Source organism: Moschus berezovskii, chromosome 17, assembly GCF_049115385.1.
Source record: "Moschus berezovskii isolate FMDL1 chromosome 17, NW_MosBer_1.0, whole genome shotgun sequence".
Taxonomy (NCBI): Eukaryota; Metazoa; Chordata; class Mammalia; order Artiodactyla; family Moschidae; genus Moschus; species Moschus berezovskii.
In genome coordinates this window covers 40,852,738-40,867,471 of record NC_142476.1, presented here as the reverse complement: position 1 = coordinate 40,867,471, position 14,734 = coordinate 40,852,738, and the positions used below count along the sequence as shown (strand labels likewise).

Here is a 14,734-nt window from a genome sequence, read left to right as displayed (position 1 = left end):
ACTTTGGGAAACCTTGTCAGTGCTCCCAGAAACACCTGCCCTGGGCAGCCATGAGGAAGGCTGAAAGGGAAGTGTTTTCAGAGAGAGGAAGGGGGGTTGCCTTCCATGAAAACGGAAGACAGAGATCCTTTTGAATTCTTCCATGTTTCAACACTTGAGCAGCAATGGGTCTACAACTCAGGCTGGAAAAACAGATTAAGCCATAAATTCCAAGTTCTGATAGAAAAGTCTTCTCTTAAATAACTTAAAACATACAGATACCCATACACTCCCAACTGAAAACTATTCAAAAGTTACAAAATTTATAAATAAATCACAGGCAAGCTCTGAATTACACGTACCACGAATTCACTCAAGACACAGACCAAAATACCATGAAAGCTGATACACACGCAACGGACTTAAATACTAGATGACACGTGACAAATGATACCAGCAGGAGACACAAGCGGTGACCTAACCGCACAAGGTGAAGTAACTTCGATAAAAACTGTTGGGTTGCATCACACCTCGAGTCTCCAAGTGCCAGGGCCCAGTTTATGCTGTCTTGGCCCTTGGTGCAGGTGGACGGTCAGTACAGTGACTGCAGGACATAACACTGCCCACTGCCCCAATGGGTTTGGGAATTTTTCTTTGGAGTCAGGTCCTGCAAGTCCTGCCAGCTCTACCCTCCGGCTCCTCGGCCCCAGCCTGGAGAGGAAGGTAAGTGAACAGGCCCCACGGGGCTGCCTGCTGACTATGCCCTCCTCTGATCAAATACTTAAATCGAGAAACAGGGCATTTCTGCCTGGACACGATGCTGGTTCCAGACCCAGAACAAGATGCTCTCGGGTGGGCTTAGGAGTCATCCACTGCTGCTAGGCATCTGCTCGGAAGCCCATTGTCACCAGGTAAACGGGGTCCTCTCGAGGGCCAGCCTCATGCTAAGGACCATGCAGAAGCTTTCAGCTTTGCCAGCGGAAGGCCGACAGGAGGCCTTGCAGCACCGCCTCGCGCGGCGTTGAGACCCTGGCGTCCTGTGGGCGTGCGGGCCGTCAGGGGATGCCCTCTTTCCTCTGACAGCACTGTGAGGGCGGTGCCGACCAGTCATAGATGTAGGACAGGCGCAGCTGCACCTCGCGCTTGCACAGGCGGCCCTCGTGCGTCAGTGTCCGGTGTTTCTCCAGCATGTCCTCCAGGCTCTGCTTGTGTGTCACCAGATACTGGTTGTTGCAGCCACGGGACTTGTACTCGGTGTCAAAGCGCGGGTCGTGCTCTCGCTGCACGTCCACTGGTGCCAGCCAGGCGCCCAACGACACGTCTTCGCTGTGCCAAGCACGCAGATACTCGCGGCTGAGGCGCAAGTAGCGCACCAGATCCGCAGAGAGCACGTAGCCGCCGCCAAGCGCGTAGGGTAGGTAGTAGTCGCACAGCTGCCAGGCGGCCTCACGCCAGCGGCCCCCGGGCCGGACACGGCCACGGCCCGAGAAGAAGCCCCAGTAGAGGCGGCGGCGGCGGGCAGGGTCGCGGGCGCGCAGTTCGGCCAGCACCGCGTCCAGGCGCGCGAACGAGTCGTCGTCCGCCTTGAGCACGAACTCGAAGGCCACGTGCTCGTCGAGCCAGGCCAGCATGGCCAGCACCTTGGCCGTGAGGTTCTCGTACGCGTCACGCAGCCCAGGTAGCAGCAGCAGGTCGCCGTGCTGAGTCTGCTCCCGCTCCAGGGCGCGCCGTTCCTCGTCGCCCAGCCCGCTGGTGCCCACGGCGAAGCGTGCCCACACGTCCCCGGGGCTGCCGCGCCTCGCCGCCAGCCACGTGCTGCGGACCACACTGCGCCGCTCGGCCGCCCGCGGCGCGCTGGCCACCAGCACGGCCAGGAAGGCGGCGGCGCGCGCCGGCCCGAAGGGCGCCGGTGCGGCGGGGCCGGCGAGCGCGGCGTCGGGAGGCGCGGCGCAGCGCGCCAGGTACAGCAGCGCGACGCCGCCCAGTGCCAGGCCGCCCAGGCCCAGAGCCGTCCGGTGTCGCCACGCGCGCCGCAGCAGCTTCATTGCGCGGGGAGCGCCGCGGACAGAGGCCGCGCGTGGGAACGGCCGGGGCCTCGCCGCGCCGCCGGGCTACGTGGATCTCCGCGCTGTTCTCATTGGCCGCCCCGGAGAGCTGTGAGGCCGCTTCCGCCCGGGGAAAAGATGGCTGCGCCGGCGTCGGCGTGGGGAGGTTGCGCCGCTCGCACCGCCCCCAACCCGACCCACCTCTTCCCGGAAGAAAGATGGCTGCGGCCTAAGCGGAGGCCCGTTGGAGGCGTAGCGGGCGCTCAGGCCGCGCTCGCGGATCCTGGGTGAGGGGAGGGAGGCCGGTGAGTGAGGGCCGCGGGGCGTGACAGCCCCCGCCCGGCCCTGGGGCGGCGGGAAGGGGGTGCGCAGGCCGACTGGGCCTCGGATGGCCCGCAGCTACCGCCGACCGGGCCCCTCGGATGCCTGGGTCGGGGGTCGGTGGAGCGGGGTCAGGGGTCGCGGCCCCGCCGTGCTGGGGGTGGGGAGCATCCGATCCGCCTGAGGTCCGGGACACCCGACTCGGCCTGGGTCAGTCGTTGCCAACGCCGTGTACGACTCCTGAAGCCGGGGACGGATGTATTAAAACACTGTTTGCGTTTTAACGACGATGGGCTTACCTGTTTCACAGAGTGGGCCCCAGGGGTGTTACAGGAGCCCAGGGTGGGTCCCCCAGTCTATAGGGCAGCCCCTGCTCTGAAATCCCTTCACCTGGGGCGGGAGAGAAGTGCTCAACAAGGTGCAGAAACAAGGTGTTGTGAACCAAGGAGAGGAAGTCTACCTAATCTCCTGATATCTACCAGGTCATTTACTCTTTGTGCAAAATATCAAGAAAATAACATCCCCTGTACGACTATCAAGACAAGCAGAGTCTGGGATTGACCGTTCTTTCAAGAAGTGAATTCCAGTCTGTTTGGACAGGACACTTGTGTGTTTATGGCCATGAGTCAGGAGGGCGGTGTTTAGGGCAGGAGGAAGTTGTCTTGGTTTGCTCGGGAACCCTGGAAATGTACACATGGTGGTGGAGTGCAAAGGCCTGCTGTGTGGACAGTGCTCTCAGAGGGGGACAACCGGAGTTCCAGAAGACGTGGTTGAGGGGACGGTGGCAGCACAGAGTGCACAGCTGGTGGGTTCTGGTGAGGAGGGTTCAGGTCCTCTCAAACATGCCCGTCCGCAAGACAGTTTCCCCTCCAAGGAATGAGCCAGCTGAACCAGGAGAGCAGGATCTTGTCCAGGGGTCCAGGTAGCACCTGGGCCCAGAGAACATGAAACCGATAGGCACATCTTTAGTAAGTGGAGGTTCTTCTGTCTGGTGCAGAAAGAATTCAGTGATCCCCAGGGTAACAGGTGAGGAAAGAGTTTATAGGGTAAGACATTTATGAGAGATACAAGCAGGTAGGCAAGGGGACTTTGCCCCAAGAATTAAGGTACTACATTTTTATAGCCAAAGGATAGCGGGGAGGGAGAGAAGACCATCTTCTTCCATGTTCTTGAGTAGATGCCACTCCTCCATCATCAGCTCCTCCTCCATGTTGGGCGGGGACCTTCTTGTTCCTAGCTGGTCAAACTGTCTTGTCCCTGTGTGGTTACGCTGTCCTGTCCCCACGTGATCAAACTGTCCTATCCCTGCGTGGTCAAGCTGCCCTGTCCCCGCGTGGTCAAACTGGGTCTGTCCTGGTGCAATGGGACTGAGTAAAAAGGTGGTAACTTAAGTATGGTAAATCATCTCAGGTTTCAGTATAATGTGACCTTTTCCTTATATTTTTGTTTATAGTGAGTACCGAGGAGCTTGTCCTAGGAATCATTAACTTCTTGACTTTGCCAAGCAGGATGTAGGTCTTATTCCACCATTGTTTTATTGCTTTGGGGCATGTCTTGTGCTTCTCTTGCACGGTTTTGTTGCTAAGCAAGACTGCTTGGTTTTGTGGTTAGGCAGACCTGTTCTCTTGAGTGATCATTAACTTGCAGGGGTCTCGCATACTTTTTCATTTACTTATGATACCTTAATGGGATTAACTGTGTAATTATCTGCTTTGTCTCTTTATTCTGTCCTCGTCAGAGTGACGTGCAGAGGTGCCCCTGCCAGGGGCGATGTTAGCCAGGAGCACAGAGGACAGAAAAGAGGCATCAGAGAAGCAAGTGTCTGCCGGCCAGGGAGAGCCCGTGGCTCTTGCCTCCGTCATGCTGAGGCCAGCACAGGGGTCTCCTTGGTCTGGTGATGGGCACCGTGGTTCAGTAACCCTTTGTGCCTCAGCTTGACTGCCAACGGCACCCTGGCTTGGGGAGCTTCCCTCTGCTGCTCCCTTGCAAGCCTGCTGGAGGGGGCCTCTGAGGCACCTGGAAGGGCCAGAAGGTGTTGCCTGGTGGACAGGCTCCAAGAGGAACACGTTGAGGGGCACGGAGCCCTGCGGTGGGAGGGACCCTGGAGCAAGGACGTGTGTGTATTATGTGTGTGTGTGAGTACATGTGGGTGTATGTGTGTAGGTACCTGTATGTGTGCACGTGTGTATATGTGCACAAGTGCACTTGTGCATGCACATGCTGTGTTTACATGTGAACGTATGTGTACACAAGGGTCACGGAGATGGCGAGTGGGAGGGGTGGCTCCCTGCTTGGTGGTTTGGGTTCTGTTGGCTCCAGGTGTCACAGAGCCTTGGGGCAGGAGCCTGAGGCTGAGGAGCTCTCGTGCCTTAGTTCTGGTCCCGGGGCTTGAGTGCTGAGCTGGCATCTGGAGTGTGAGTGGTGACTCTGGGGTCAGCTTCTTTGCCAGCAAGTTGAGACTTACTGCTGGGCACTGGGCTGTGGGCCTGAAGGAGAGGGCTAGCGATGCAGGGTGTACCTCGGGGAGGGAGTGGGAACTGGAGAAAAAGGAAAACAGGACGTCCAGCATGGGCCCTGGAAACTGAGGACTTGTATTTTGTGTTACCAAGTAAGCAACTCTTTAGCCAAGCATTTGCTGGGGCTCCATCAGCTGATGGCTCTGGATCCTCCTGTAAACCTTTAAGGGCTGGGTTGTCAGGGCCTGGCCGCCTCAGGTTGTTGGCTGTGGGCAGCTGTGCTGGAAGAGCCGCAGGGCCTCCTGCAGTGCCTGAGGTGGTGGGTGGCTGTGGTCACCACCTTCCCGCTTCCTCACCCACCTCCCTCTCTCTCTGCAGCTCCTGGCCACACTTGCAGCCTGTCCCGCAGTGCAGACCCCGGCGGCCATGGCCTCCAGGCAGGCTCCCCTGTGTGGCCTGGCTCCTTGCTGCCTCTGGCTCCTGGGTGTTGTCCTTCTGATGGATGCGTCTGCCCGGCCTGCCAACCACTCGTCTGCTCGAGAGAGAGCAGGTAATAGGGAGGAAAATGAGATCCTGCCCCCGGACCACCTGAACGGGGTGAAGCTGGAAATGGACGGGCACCTCAACAAAGATTTCCACCAGGAGGTCTTCCTGGGCAAGGACATGGATGACTTTGAGGAGGACGCAGAGCCTCGGAAGAGCCGGAGGAAGCTGATGGTCATCTTCTCCAAGTAGGTGTCAGTGGGGGATGTGGGGGGCATGGGAGTGGCTGGCCTCAGCGGATCTATTGGTCCTGCCCTGGTTTTGCACCGAGTCTGAGCTTGGTGCCATGTTGTGGAGGTGGAGCCTTAACACATACTCTTGGGAAATTGGCAGCATTTGAGCCATGGATGTGCAGCCCTGAGCTGCACCCTGTGCCCACCCAGGGGTGGGAGTGGGGTTCAGGTCATGGGGAATCCCCAGGTTGCAGGGAAAATGCAGAAACTGACCTCCAAGGGACTGGGTGTCCTGGGGCTGACCAGATGTGCTCTAGCCCCGTCCGTCCACACTGTACATTTTTGTTATACATCCTGTGTCTGGCAGGGTTGTTGTGGGGTGGGGGGTGTCTAGCCTGCATTTACCTTCTTGCTCAGACTCCCCGCACACCCGTCTCTCCCACGTGGGGCCCCGTGTTTTTGCCACATGTCAACTGCTGTCTCCTCACCTGTCCCCGCCCAGACCAGAGCAAACAAGAAGCCTCAGGACCTAGTTTTGAGTAAGCAGAAGTATTGTTGCCACAGCACTTCTTAAGCGAGGTTTTTATTTTGGGAGCAGTTTTAGATTTACAGAAAAGTTGCAAACCGGGGCACGTTTGTGAAAGCTAAACATGACAGTGCTCCGTTACTGTTCCCGGCACTCCAGGCTTCAGGTCACATGCTGCCCCAGGGTCCTCTTTCTGCCCTGGATCCCATCCTTGATCCTACCTTTTCATGGCCTTGACAGCTATGAGGAGGACTCCTCAGGTGTCTGTAGCATGTCCCTATTTGGGGTTTGTCTGCCGTGTTTTCTTCTGGTTGGACAGGGGTTGTGGGTTTTTGGAAAGAGGACCCCAGAAGTGAGGTGGCCCTGTTGTCACATCACATCAGGGCAGCTGACGTTTGCACGACATCACGGGGGCTGTCGGCTTGGTCACCTGGCTCAGGTGGTGTCTGCCAAGGAGAGTTGCTCCTTGTCCTTTGGCAGTCTCTTTGGCAGGGAGAGGCAGCCCACCCTGCTAGGGGTGGGAGCTCAGCTCAGGGAAGACCCACTGTGTGGTCTGGAATACCATGAGGAGGACAGACTTGTGAGTGTGTGTCTGCACTCTGGAGGGGACCCAGCTCCGTGCTGTTTGTCTGGCTGCTCATCCATTCCAGTCTTGGCTGCTCATCCGTTCTATCCTTGGCCACCAGGACGTCATCAACCCCCAGCTCCTTGTTTTGAGCACTTCCTCCCCTTTTCGCACTGCCAGCCACTCCAGCTTCACTTCCTCATGTAGTGTTCCTGCCGCAGTTATCCAAGGAGCACTAGTTTATTTCCTTGGAGAGTGGGATTTAGAGACCAGGAACCAGGCAATGGGTGTGGGCATTGCTGCTGGGGTGTCATTGCTTGTAGTCCTTTCCATGGACTTGATAACTTATCTGTGCATACTAACCTGTGTGTATGTTTGTGTGCACCAACTCACACATGCGTGTGTGTTCTGACCCATTTCCATGGGTGTGCACTAGCCGTGTACACACTCACATCTGCACACCTCTCGCCAAACCTGCATCTACAGCTGTATCTGTGTGTCAACTCGACTTTCCTCTGGTGTCTGAAATCCAGTCCTGTTACTGGGGCTCGTTGGGCTTCCGTCCTAAGTGTGTGGTCCGAAGAACTGGGTTGATGATTATCCCCATCCTGTAGCAAGGTGGTCTGAAGACTGATGCTGTAGGACCAGGCACACTGCCCAGCGTGCTCCCTGATTCCCCCTTATCTACTCAACTTTTCCTGTGTCCCCATCGGGTGGAGTGTGTTACTGTTCATGGTGGTTTCATTGTTCTGTGGAGCCCCTCTGGCCATCCTTCTGTCTGTCTGTTGGGGTCCTGGAGGCCTTGTTTGACACAGCCTATGGGCCCGCAGGGTGGATTTGAACACCGACAGGAGGATCAGTGCCAAGGAGATGCAGAACTGGATCATGCAGAAGACAGCTGAGCATTTCCAGGAGGCTGTTGCTGAGAGCAGGGCGCACTTCCGAGCCGTGGATCCCGATGGTGACGGTATGGCCAGCCCATGGCCTGACCCTGAGGGGCCTGAGGCTGCCAGCAGAGGACAGCTTATGGGCAGGAGTGGGGCTCCAGGACGAGGGAGGAAGAGGAGCGGGGGCCACTGGCTGTGCAGATGAGAACCCCACGGCTGGGCTCAGGCAGAGACCCTGTGGCTGGGCTCAGGGATGAAACTTGAAGCTGGCGCTTTACTGCTTCTGCCTCTATAGCTGCCTGTGGCACAAGGATTTTTGACTGATGGTTTAAAATAACTAAAATTCTCTTTTTAAAAAAGGTTCCTTGTTAAAGCTCCTAACAGGTTGGTCTGCTCTTTCAGGCCACGTGTCTTGGGATGAGTACAAGGTGAAGTTTTTGGCGACCAAAGGCCACAATGAGAGAGAAGTTGCTGAAAAGATAAAGAATAAGTGGGACCTGAACATCGATGAGGAGAGTGAGTGCTTGGCTCCCACGGCCAGCGTAGCGCTGAGACAGTGCAGGTGCCGGGCGGGGTGTGGGTGAGACGTGGCTGCAGCCCGTGTTCCTGCAGGGCCTTTAGGTAGAGCCTCCAGGACCCTCAGGCACAGTGCGGGGGAGGCGCAAGGACAGACGGCAGCCTCTAGTGGCTTGAGCTCTGGGGAGGAGGTGGCAGAAGGTACCAGAGCGCTGGGAAGCAGGTCTTGGCCAGGACTGGTCCTCAGCCCTGGACAAGGTGTGACCCTGAGAGTCAGTGAGGTTGTGGGGGCGCTTGCCCACGGTGCCTGGAGACCATGGTACTGAGTGTGGCGACAGATGTAACTCTCCCCTAAGCTTTTCAGAGAAGTCCTCTAAAAACCTGTCTCACTGATACAAAATTTGATCCCTGTTAGCTGAGTTCTAAAGCATCACTGAAGAATTCTTACGGCGTTTAGTGGTTACTGTCTTCAGCTCTGTGTCCTCCCATCCCTCCCTGGGGGTTTGTTTGCAGCCAGGTGTCGGGTTCGCCTCGAAGGGCATTGTCATAGCGTAGTGTGCCACCTGTGGTCTCCTGTTCAGTCTTTCCTCGGCACGTCATCCCCGCCCGTTGTCATCCAGTGCGTCATCTTCTCTTGATGGACTTTCTCTGGTGTGTCCGTGTACTTGTGATGCTCCCTGTTTGTCTCGTGTCCTCCTGGCCATCGGGGTTGAGTGTATCGTGGCCTCCCGCGGGTGTCTGTGACCCTGCCTGCCTCTGCTTTGTGAGGGCCGCTGCTGCTGTGTTCTGTCTTTGTAGATGCACTGTGGGCACCACTGTTCTTTGTCAGGGTTGGTGTTTCTAGGACTGGACTCCCTCCTTTGCCACTAAGTGTGCGATCCATGCCTTCTTTCTGTTTGCACTTGCTCTTTTTTTTTTTAAGGTTTATTGTTATTATTTAAAAATATTTATTTGGCTGTGCCAGGTCTTGGTTGCAGCACACTGGGATCTTTGATCTTTGCTGTGACTTGCAAGATCTTTTGTTGTGGCATCTGGGATCTGGTACCCGCCTCCCCCCCAGAGATCAATCCCAAGCCCCTGCGTTGGGAGCAGAGAGTCGTGGCCACTGGACCAGGGAAGTTCCTCTTTAGTTTCTAATTCCCAGTTCCACTTGTTCTTGCTGGTGTGCAGGAAAGTGACTGGCTTCTGTGTGTCTGTCTTCCATCCTGCAGCCTTGCTGTACTTGCTCAGTGGTTCCAGGAGTTTCTTGTCTATTCTTTTGGGTCTTCTTCACAGGCAGTTGTGACAGTGTTGAACAAAGATGGTGTATTTCCTCTTTGCCAATCATTGTCCCTTTTATTCCTTTTCTTGTCCTAATGCATCAGGATTTCCAGTACAATGTTGAAAAGCAGTGGTGAGAAGGACCATCCTTGCCTTAAATCTGATTTTAGTGGGAAAGCTTTGAGTTTCTCACCATTAATTATTAGTATGATCTTAGCTGTAGATTTTTTGTGGATGTTCTTTATCAAGGTGATGAGTCTCCTCTGTTCCTAGTCTACTGAGAGTGTTCATGAATGGACTTTGTCAGATGCTTTTTGCATTGTCATTGTTGTTCAGTTGCTAAGTCGTGTCTGAGTCTTTGCAACCCCATAGATTGGTGCACGCAAGCTTCCCTGTGCTTCACTATCTCCCAGAGCTTGCTTAAACTCATGTCCATAGAGTCCATGATGCCATCCAACCAACTCATCCTCTGTCACCCTCCTTCTTCTCTTGCCCTCAGTCTTTCCCAGCATCAGGATCTTTCCCAGTGTGTCAGCTCTTTGCATCAAGTGGCCAAAGTATTGGAGCTTCAGCATCAGTCCCTCCAATGAATTTTCAGGGTTGATTTCCTTTAGGATTGGCTGGTTTGATCTGCTTGCTGTCCAAGGGACTGTCAAGAGTCTTCTCCAACACCATAATTCAAAAGCATCAATTCTTCGGCACTCAGCCTTCTTTATGGTCCAACTCTCACATTCATACATGACTACTGGAAAAACCATAGCTTTGACTATATGGACCTTTGTTGCCAGAGTAATGTTTCTGCTTTTTCATATGCTGTCTAGGTTTGTCATAGTTTTTATTCCAAGGAGCAAGCGTCTTAATTTTGTGGCTACAGTCACTGTCCACAGTGATTTTGGAGTCCAGGAAAACAAAATCTGCCACTGTTTCCACTTTTTCCCCAGCTATTTGCCATGAAATGATAAGACTGGATGCCAGGATCTTAGTTTTTTGAATGTTGAATTTTAAGCCAGCTTTTTCACTCTCCTCTTTCACGCTCATCAAGAGGCTCTTCGGTTCCTTTTTACTTTCTGCCCTTAGAGTGGTTTCATCTGCATATCGGAGGTTGTTGATATTTCTTTTGGCAATCTTGATTCCAGCTTGTGATTCATCTAGCCTGGCATTTCTCATGATGTATCTTGCATAGAAGTTAAATAAGCAGGGTGACAATATATAGCCTTGACGTACTCCTTTCCCAATTTGGAACCAGTCTGTTGTTCCATGTCCAGTTCTAACTGTTGCTTCTTGACATGTGTACAGGTTTCTCAGCAGTCAGGTAAGGTGCTTTGGTATTCCCATCTTTATAAGAATTTTCCAGTTTATTGTGATCCACATAGTCAAAGGCTTTGCTGTAGTCAATGAAGCAGAAGTAGATATTTCTCTGGAATTCTTTTGCTTTTTCTGTGATCCAGCGGCTGTTGGCAGTTTGATCCCTGGTTCTTCTGCCTTTTTAAAATTTAGCTTGTACACCTGGAAGTTCTTGGTTCACATACTGTTGAAGCCTAGCTTGAAGGATTTCGAGCATTACCTTGCTAGCATGTGAAATGAGTGTAATTGTGTGGTAGTTTGAACATTCTTTGGCATTGTCCTTCATTGGGATTGGAATGAAAACTGACCTTTTCCAGTCTTGTGGGAACTGCTGAGTTTTCCAAATTTGCTGGTATCTATTGATAGGATCATGTGATTTTTCTTCATTAGCCTGTTGATGTGAATATCAGTTGACTTTCAGATGTTGAACCAACCTTGCCTATCTGGGATAAATCCGACTTGGATTGTAATCTTTGTGTACGTTGTTGGGTTTGATCTGCTAATATTTTGCTGAGTGTTTTGCATTTGTATTCATGTGAGATACTGGTCTGTAGATTTCTTTTCTTGTGTGCCTTCTATGTTTGTTGTTAGGACCTCATAGAATGAGTCAAGAAGTGTTCCCTCTGCTCTCTTTTGGAAGAGGTTGTGGAGATTGATGTGGCCTCCTCCTCACATGTTTTGTAGAATTCACCTGTGAACTGCCCTTGAGGCTTGGTCTTTCCAAAGCATTTTCTTTTTTCATGGGCTCCATGAAGTTTGGCTTTATTTTGTGAGCCAGTCTGTCTTTGTAATACATGAGATAAGCTCATTACTGTTTCTTTTTTTCCCTTTCATCTTTCCCTCTGCTGGTGTGGGGTTTAGAGACCCCACTTTGCTTTTCTCAGCAGTCACATGACCCCACATGGCTGCCTGACAGATGTGAAGGGGGTGCCCGGCTTTGCAGGTGTGCCCATGAGGGCTGCTTGTTGTAGGCAGGGGTTTGTATCTTACAGCTCTACTTTTTCCTGCTCATATGGATGACACCCGTTTAACTTAACAGAGTACAAGTTGAGAGTGTTTCAGTCTGTTCCTGGGCAGAGTAGATGCCCCCTTCCTGTGCAGGTGATGTCACCCAGGACTTTGGTTCTGCTGTTTTTTTTTAAACCGTATTTTCTTCCTAAAATGTCTATTGGCCATTTTTATATGTCTTCATTTTGCGTTTCCATTGTTTGTCCTATGGTTCAGACAGTCCCCTGAAGGTGTCCTTTAGAGGTGGCTGGGTGCCTGGTCCTCCTGCTACCATTGGAGATTTGGCACTGGCTTCTCAGGCAGCTGCCAGTCATCTCTGAATGATTGTCCTCAGCGCCCTTTCCCTGAGGTATGTGTGGGTCGCGATGTGTCCTTCCTGAATCTAGAGGTTGTAGAGTCTTTGTCTGCACAGCCCTCAGCTGACTCCCCTGTGCTCATGCGTCTGGGCAGGGGGTGTGCAGATCTGGGGATCAGAAGTGAAGAGCACTGTTGGGGCGCCCGGAGGCCCTAGAGTGCATCGGGGGAGGGCTGAGTGGTGAGCCCCTGTGGGTCCCCAAGGCCGCTGTCCCAGTGCACCCAGACGGGCTCCCTCCAGGCCTCCGGCCGGTGCTGCGAGGACACCTGAGCTGAGGGCCCACCTGAATCCCAGTGGTCTCACCTTAAGACCTTTCACCAATTATATCGGCAAAGACCTTCTTTTCAAATCAGGTCTCGTTTGCAGGCTTTGGTTGGCCGTGCTTGCTTTTCCCCCTCCCCCACTGGACATGCAGGTCATTGCCGACCACTGGCCCCCAGGGTCCCCACTCCCTGCATTGGGCCTTCTCCTGGCAGGGGGAGTGAGTGTCACTTGGGGGACATGTGACTCATCTCTGGAGACTGGGTTTTCCTTCAGAGCACTGCCCAGTGAACGGGAGGAAACGGAAGGGAATCAAGCTGTGCCTTTGTTCCTGCAGAGCTGGCGGCTCTGCCACAGTTTTTCCATTGCCCAGGAGCGAGTAGGGGTGGGGCTGCATTGGGGTGGGGGGGTCTGTGTCTGAAGGGGTCTGTGTCTGGGTTGGGGGGGCCTGTTTAGTTGAGAGTTTGCGTCTGTATCTTGAGGGCCTGGGCATCTGTTCTCCGGAGCTGAATTCCCCTTTGAGGGCCAAGTCCTTGTCCTGGCACCTCTGTGTCTCGAGCTGCCCCCTTCTCTTGGGCTGTGCATCTCAGAACTTTCCAGATGTCCACAGTGGTCCTGTGTGCCTAGGTCCTCACAGACACACCTCTCTCAGCACAGGAAGTCCTGGAGAACCTCAAAGACCGCTGGTATCAGGCGGACAATCCGCCCCCGGACCTGCTGCTGACGGAGAGCGAGTTCCTATCGTTCCTGCACCCTGAGCACAGCCGCGGCATGCTGCAGTTCATGGTCAAGGAGATCATCCGGGACCTGGGTGAGGCCTGGCCGCGGAGGTCTGCCTAGGCCGGTCCTAGACTGGGTGGCCTGGGGGACTGTGTGGTCGCTGTTCTCGGTCACGCTGAAACCACACAAACTGAAAACCTGGTGGCAAAGCCCCATTGGTTGAGTTTCTCCCAAGTGGCCTTGGTGGTCCTGTGCCCACTGGAGTCTGACATCTGCCCTCCTATCCCGCAGACCAGGACGGTGACAAGAAGCTCTCACTGTCTGAGTTCATCTCTCTGCCCGTGGGCACCGTGGAGAACCAGCAGGGCCAGGATGTTGATGATGGCTGGGTGCGGGATAGGAAGAGAGAGTTTGAGGAGCTGATCGACGCCAACCACGATGGGATCGTGACCATGGCGGAACTGGAGGTGGGTGCGAGGCCATCCTGCGCTGGGAGGCAGAGTTGGTCTGGCTGTGGCTGGGCACTGGTCAGGGGAACTGGAGCCTCCGAGCTGGGCCGTGCAGCCGATTTCATGGGCTCCCCTTCTTGGGCCCGGGTGTGCTGTCCCCCATGGGCAGTCTGGCCAGACTCTGGGGCAGGAGGGCTGTACACAGGCTGGACCCACTGCCTGCCCGTCAGTGTCTTCCCTGGTGTCGTGGGTAGGTGCTGCATGGGCTTGTTTCCTCCCCTGGCTGGATGAGTCATTGCCTTTTATTCCAGAATCCCCTGGCCCCTGCTCATAGCTGGCAGGATGTCTGGCTTTGGAACTCCTGCCCGTCTGCACTGCCGTCCTGGTGTGCATGTGCCCTGCTCCAGGGCCTCCCTTCCCCCTGCCCTTCTGTGGCTGGACACCCTGATATGGGGAGGGAGGCGCCCACACAGGTGGAGGCTGCCTGGCCCTGAGCCACTTCCAGCCTGGTGCCCACCTTCCAGAACAGGCCCACCTCTTTGCTCCACAGCTTCTGTTCTACCAGCCGATGGGTGTTTCAGACCAGGCTCCGCCTGCTGTAGCTGAGGCGCAGGTGCCCCATGAATATAGGGTGTCCTCAGGGGGCTCTTGGCTGCATAGTTGGGTGCGGCCTGAACATGAGGAGATGCCCCGGGCCCGGGGGGGTTTGGGGTGCGTCAGGGCTGAGCTGCTGCCCTTGCAGGACTACATGGACCCCATGAACGAGTTCAGCGCCCTCAATGAGGCCAAGCAGATGATCGCTATCGCTGATGAGAACCAGAATCACTACCTGGAGCCTGAGGAGGTGCTCAAGTACAGTGAGTTCTTCACGGGCAGCAAGCTGGTGGACTACGCCCGCAGTGTGCACGAGGAGTTCTGAGCAACCACCGCGTCCCCCGCCCCCCTTCCCACCCCCCGCAGCACCCCGCGGGCTGCCCGCACTCTGATTCCAGTGTAATCGCTGCATCTCGCTTCTGAGAACTCAGAGCCCTGCTGCCGGAGGCACTGACCACATCAGGGCGGCGGGCTCCCCCACCGTGGGAAACGATGAAGCTCCTGCTGTTCCCTCGAAAACTGAAAGGTGAAGCTTTGCTGGAAACTGGCAGCCAGTGGCCGGGGTGGAGTGGGGTGGGGTGCTGGGTGGGGCTGTGAGAGCCGCCGGCCCATGGCCTTCAGTCTCTGAGGAGCATGAATATTGGTGACAGGAATCACATTAATTTACTTCAAAATACAGTTGCCTTTTTCTCTCAGCTTCATTTTTTTGATGGGAAAAAAAACCACGTAGAT

At 54.8% G+C, this 14,734-nt stretch overlaps 2 protein-coding genes across 4 annotated transcripts; one reads left to right on the top strand and one right to left on the bottom strand.

Annotated features, from left to right (window-relative positions):
• Positions 1-285: 285 nt before the first annotated feature.
• B3GALT6 (beta-1,3-galactosyltransferase 6) lies at positions 286-2,108 on the bottom strand. The gene has a single exon (XM_055419316.2). It carries the CDS (start codon positions 2,022-2,024, stop codon positions 1,035-1,037), a length of 990 nt encoding a protein of 329 aa, XP_055275291.1. The 5' UTR covers positions 2,025-2,108; the 3' UTR covers positions 286-1,034.
• A 67-nt stretch (positions 2,109-2,175) lies between these two features.
• On the top strand, positions 2,176-14,697 carry SDF4 (stromal cell derived factor 4). 3 transcript variants are annotated; one of them, XM_055419314.2, is made up of 7 exons: positions 2,176-2,329; positions 5,180-5,532; positions 7,439-7,575; positions 7,898-8,011; positions 12,892-13,050; positions 13,251-13,426; positions 14,151-14,697. In XM_055419314.2, exons 2-7 carry the CDS (start codon positions 5,228-5,230, stop codon positions 14,325-14,327), a joined length of 1,068 nt encoding a protein of 355 aa, XP_055275289.1. In that variant the 5' UTR covers positions 2,176-2,329; positions 5,180-5,227; the 3' UTR covers positions 14,328-14,697. The 3 variants fall into 3 exon arrangements, with proteins under 3 accessions (XP_055275289.1, XP_055275290.1, XP_055275288.1); XM_055419315.2 differs by having other exon boundaries at positions 2,217-2,311; XM_055419313.2 differs by lacking the exon at positions 2,176-2,329 and adding an exon at positions 3,022-3,150.
• The last annotated feature ends 37 nt before the right edge of the window (positions 14,698-14,734 follow it).

Bases quoted from the DNA above. Each gene is read 5' to 3' on its own strand.
- B3GALT6 (XM_055419316.2), bottom strand. From the start codon at position 2,024: ATGAAGCTGCTGCGGCGCGCGTGGCGACACCGGACGGCTCTGGGCCTG.
- SDF4 (XM_055419313.2), top strand. From the start codon at position 3,040: ATGGTGGTGGAGTGCAAAGGCCTGCTGTGTGGACAGTGCTCTCAGAGG. The intron at 5,533-7,438 runs GTAGGTGTCAGT...ATGGGCCCGCAG, and splicing joins CTGATGGTCATCTTCTCCAA to GGTGGATTTGAACACCGACA. The intron at 13,051-13,250 runs GTGAGGCCTGGC...CCTATCCCGCAG, and splicing joins GGAGATCATCCGGGACCTGG to ACCAGGACGGTGACAAGAAG.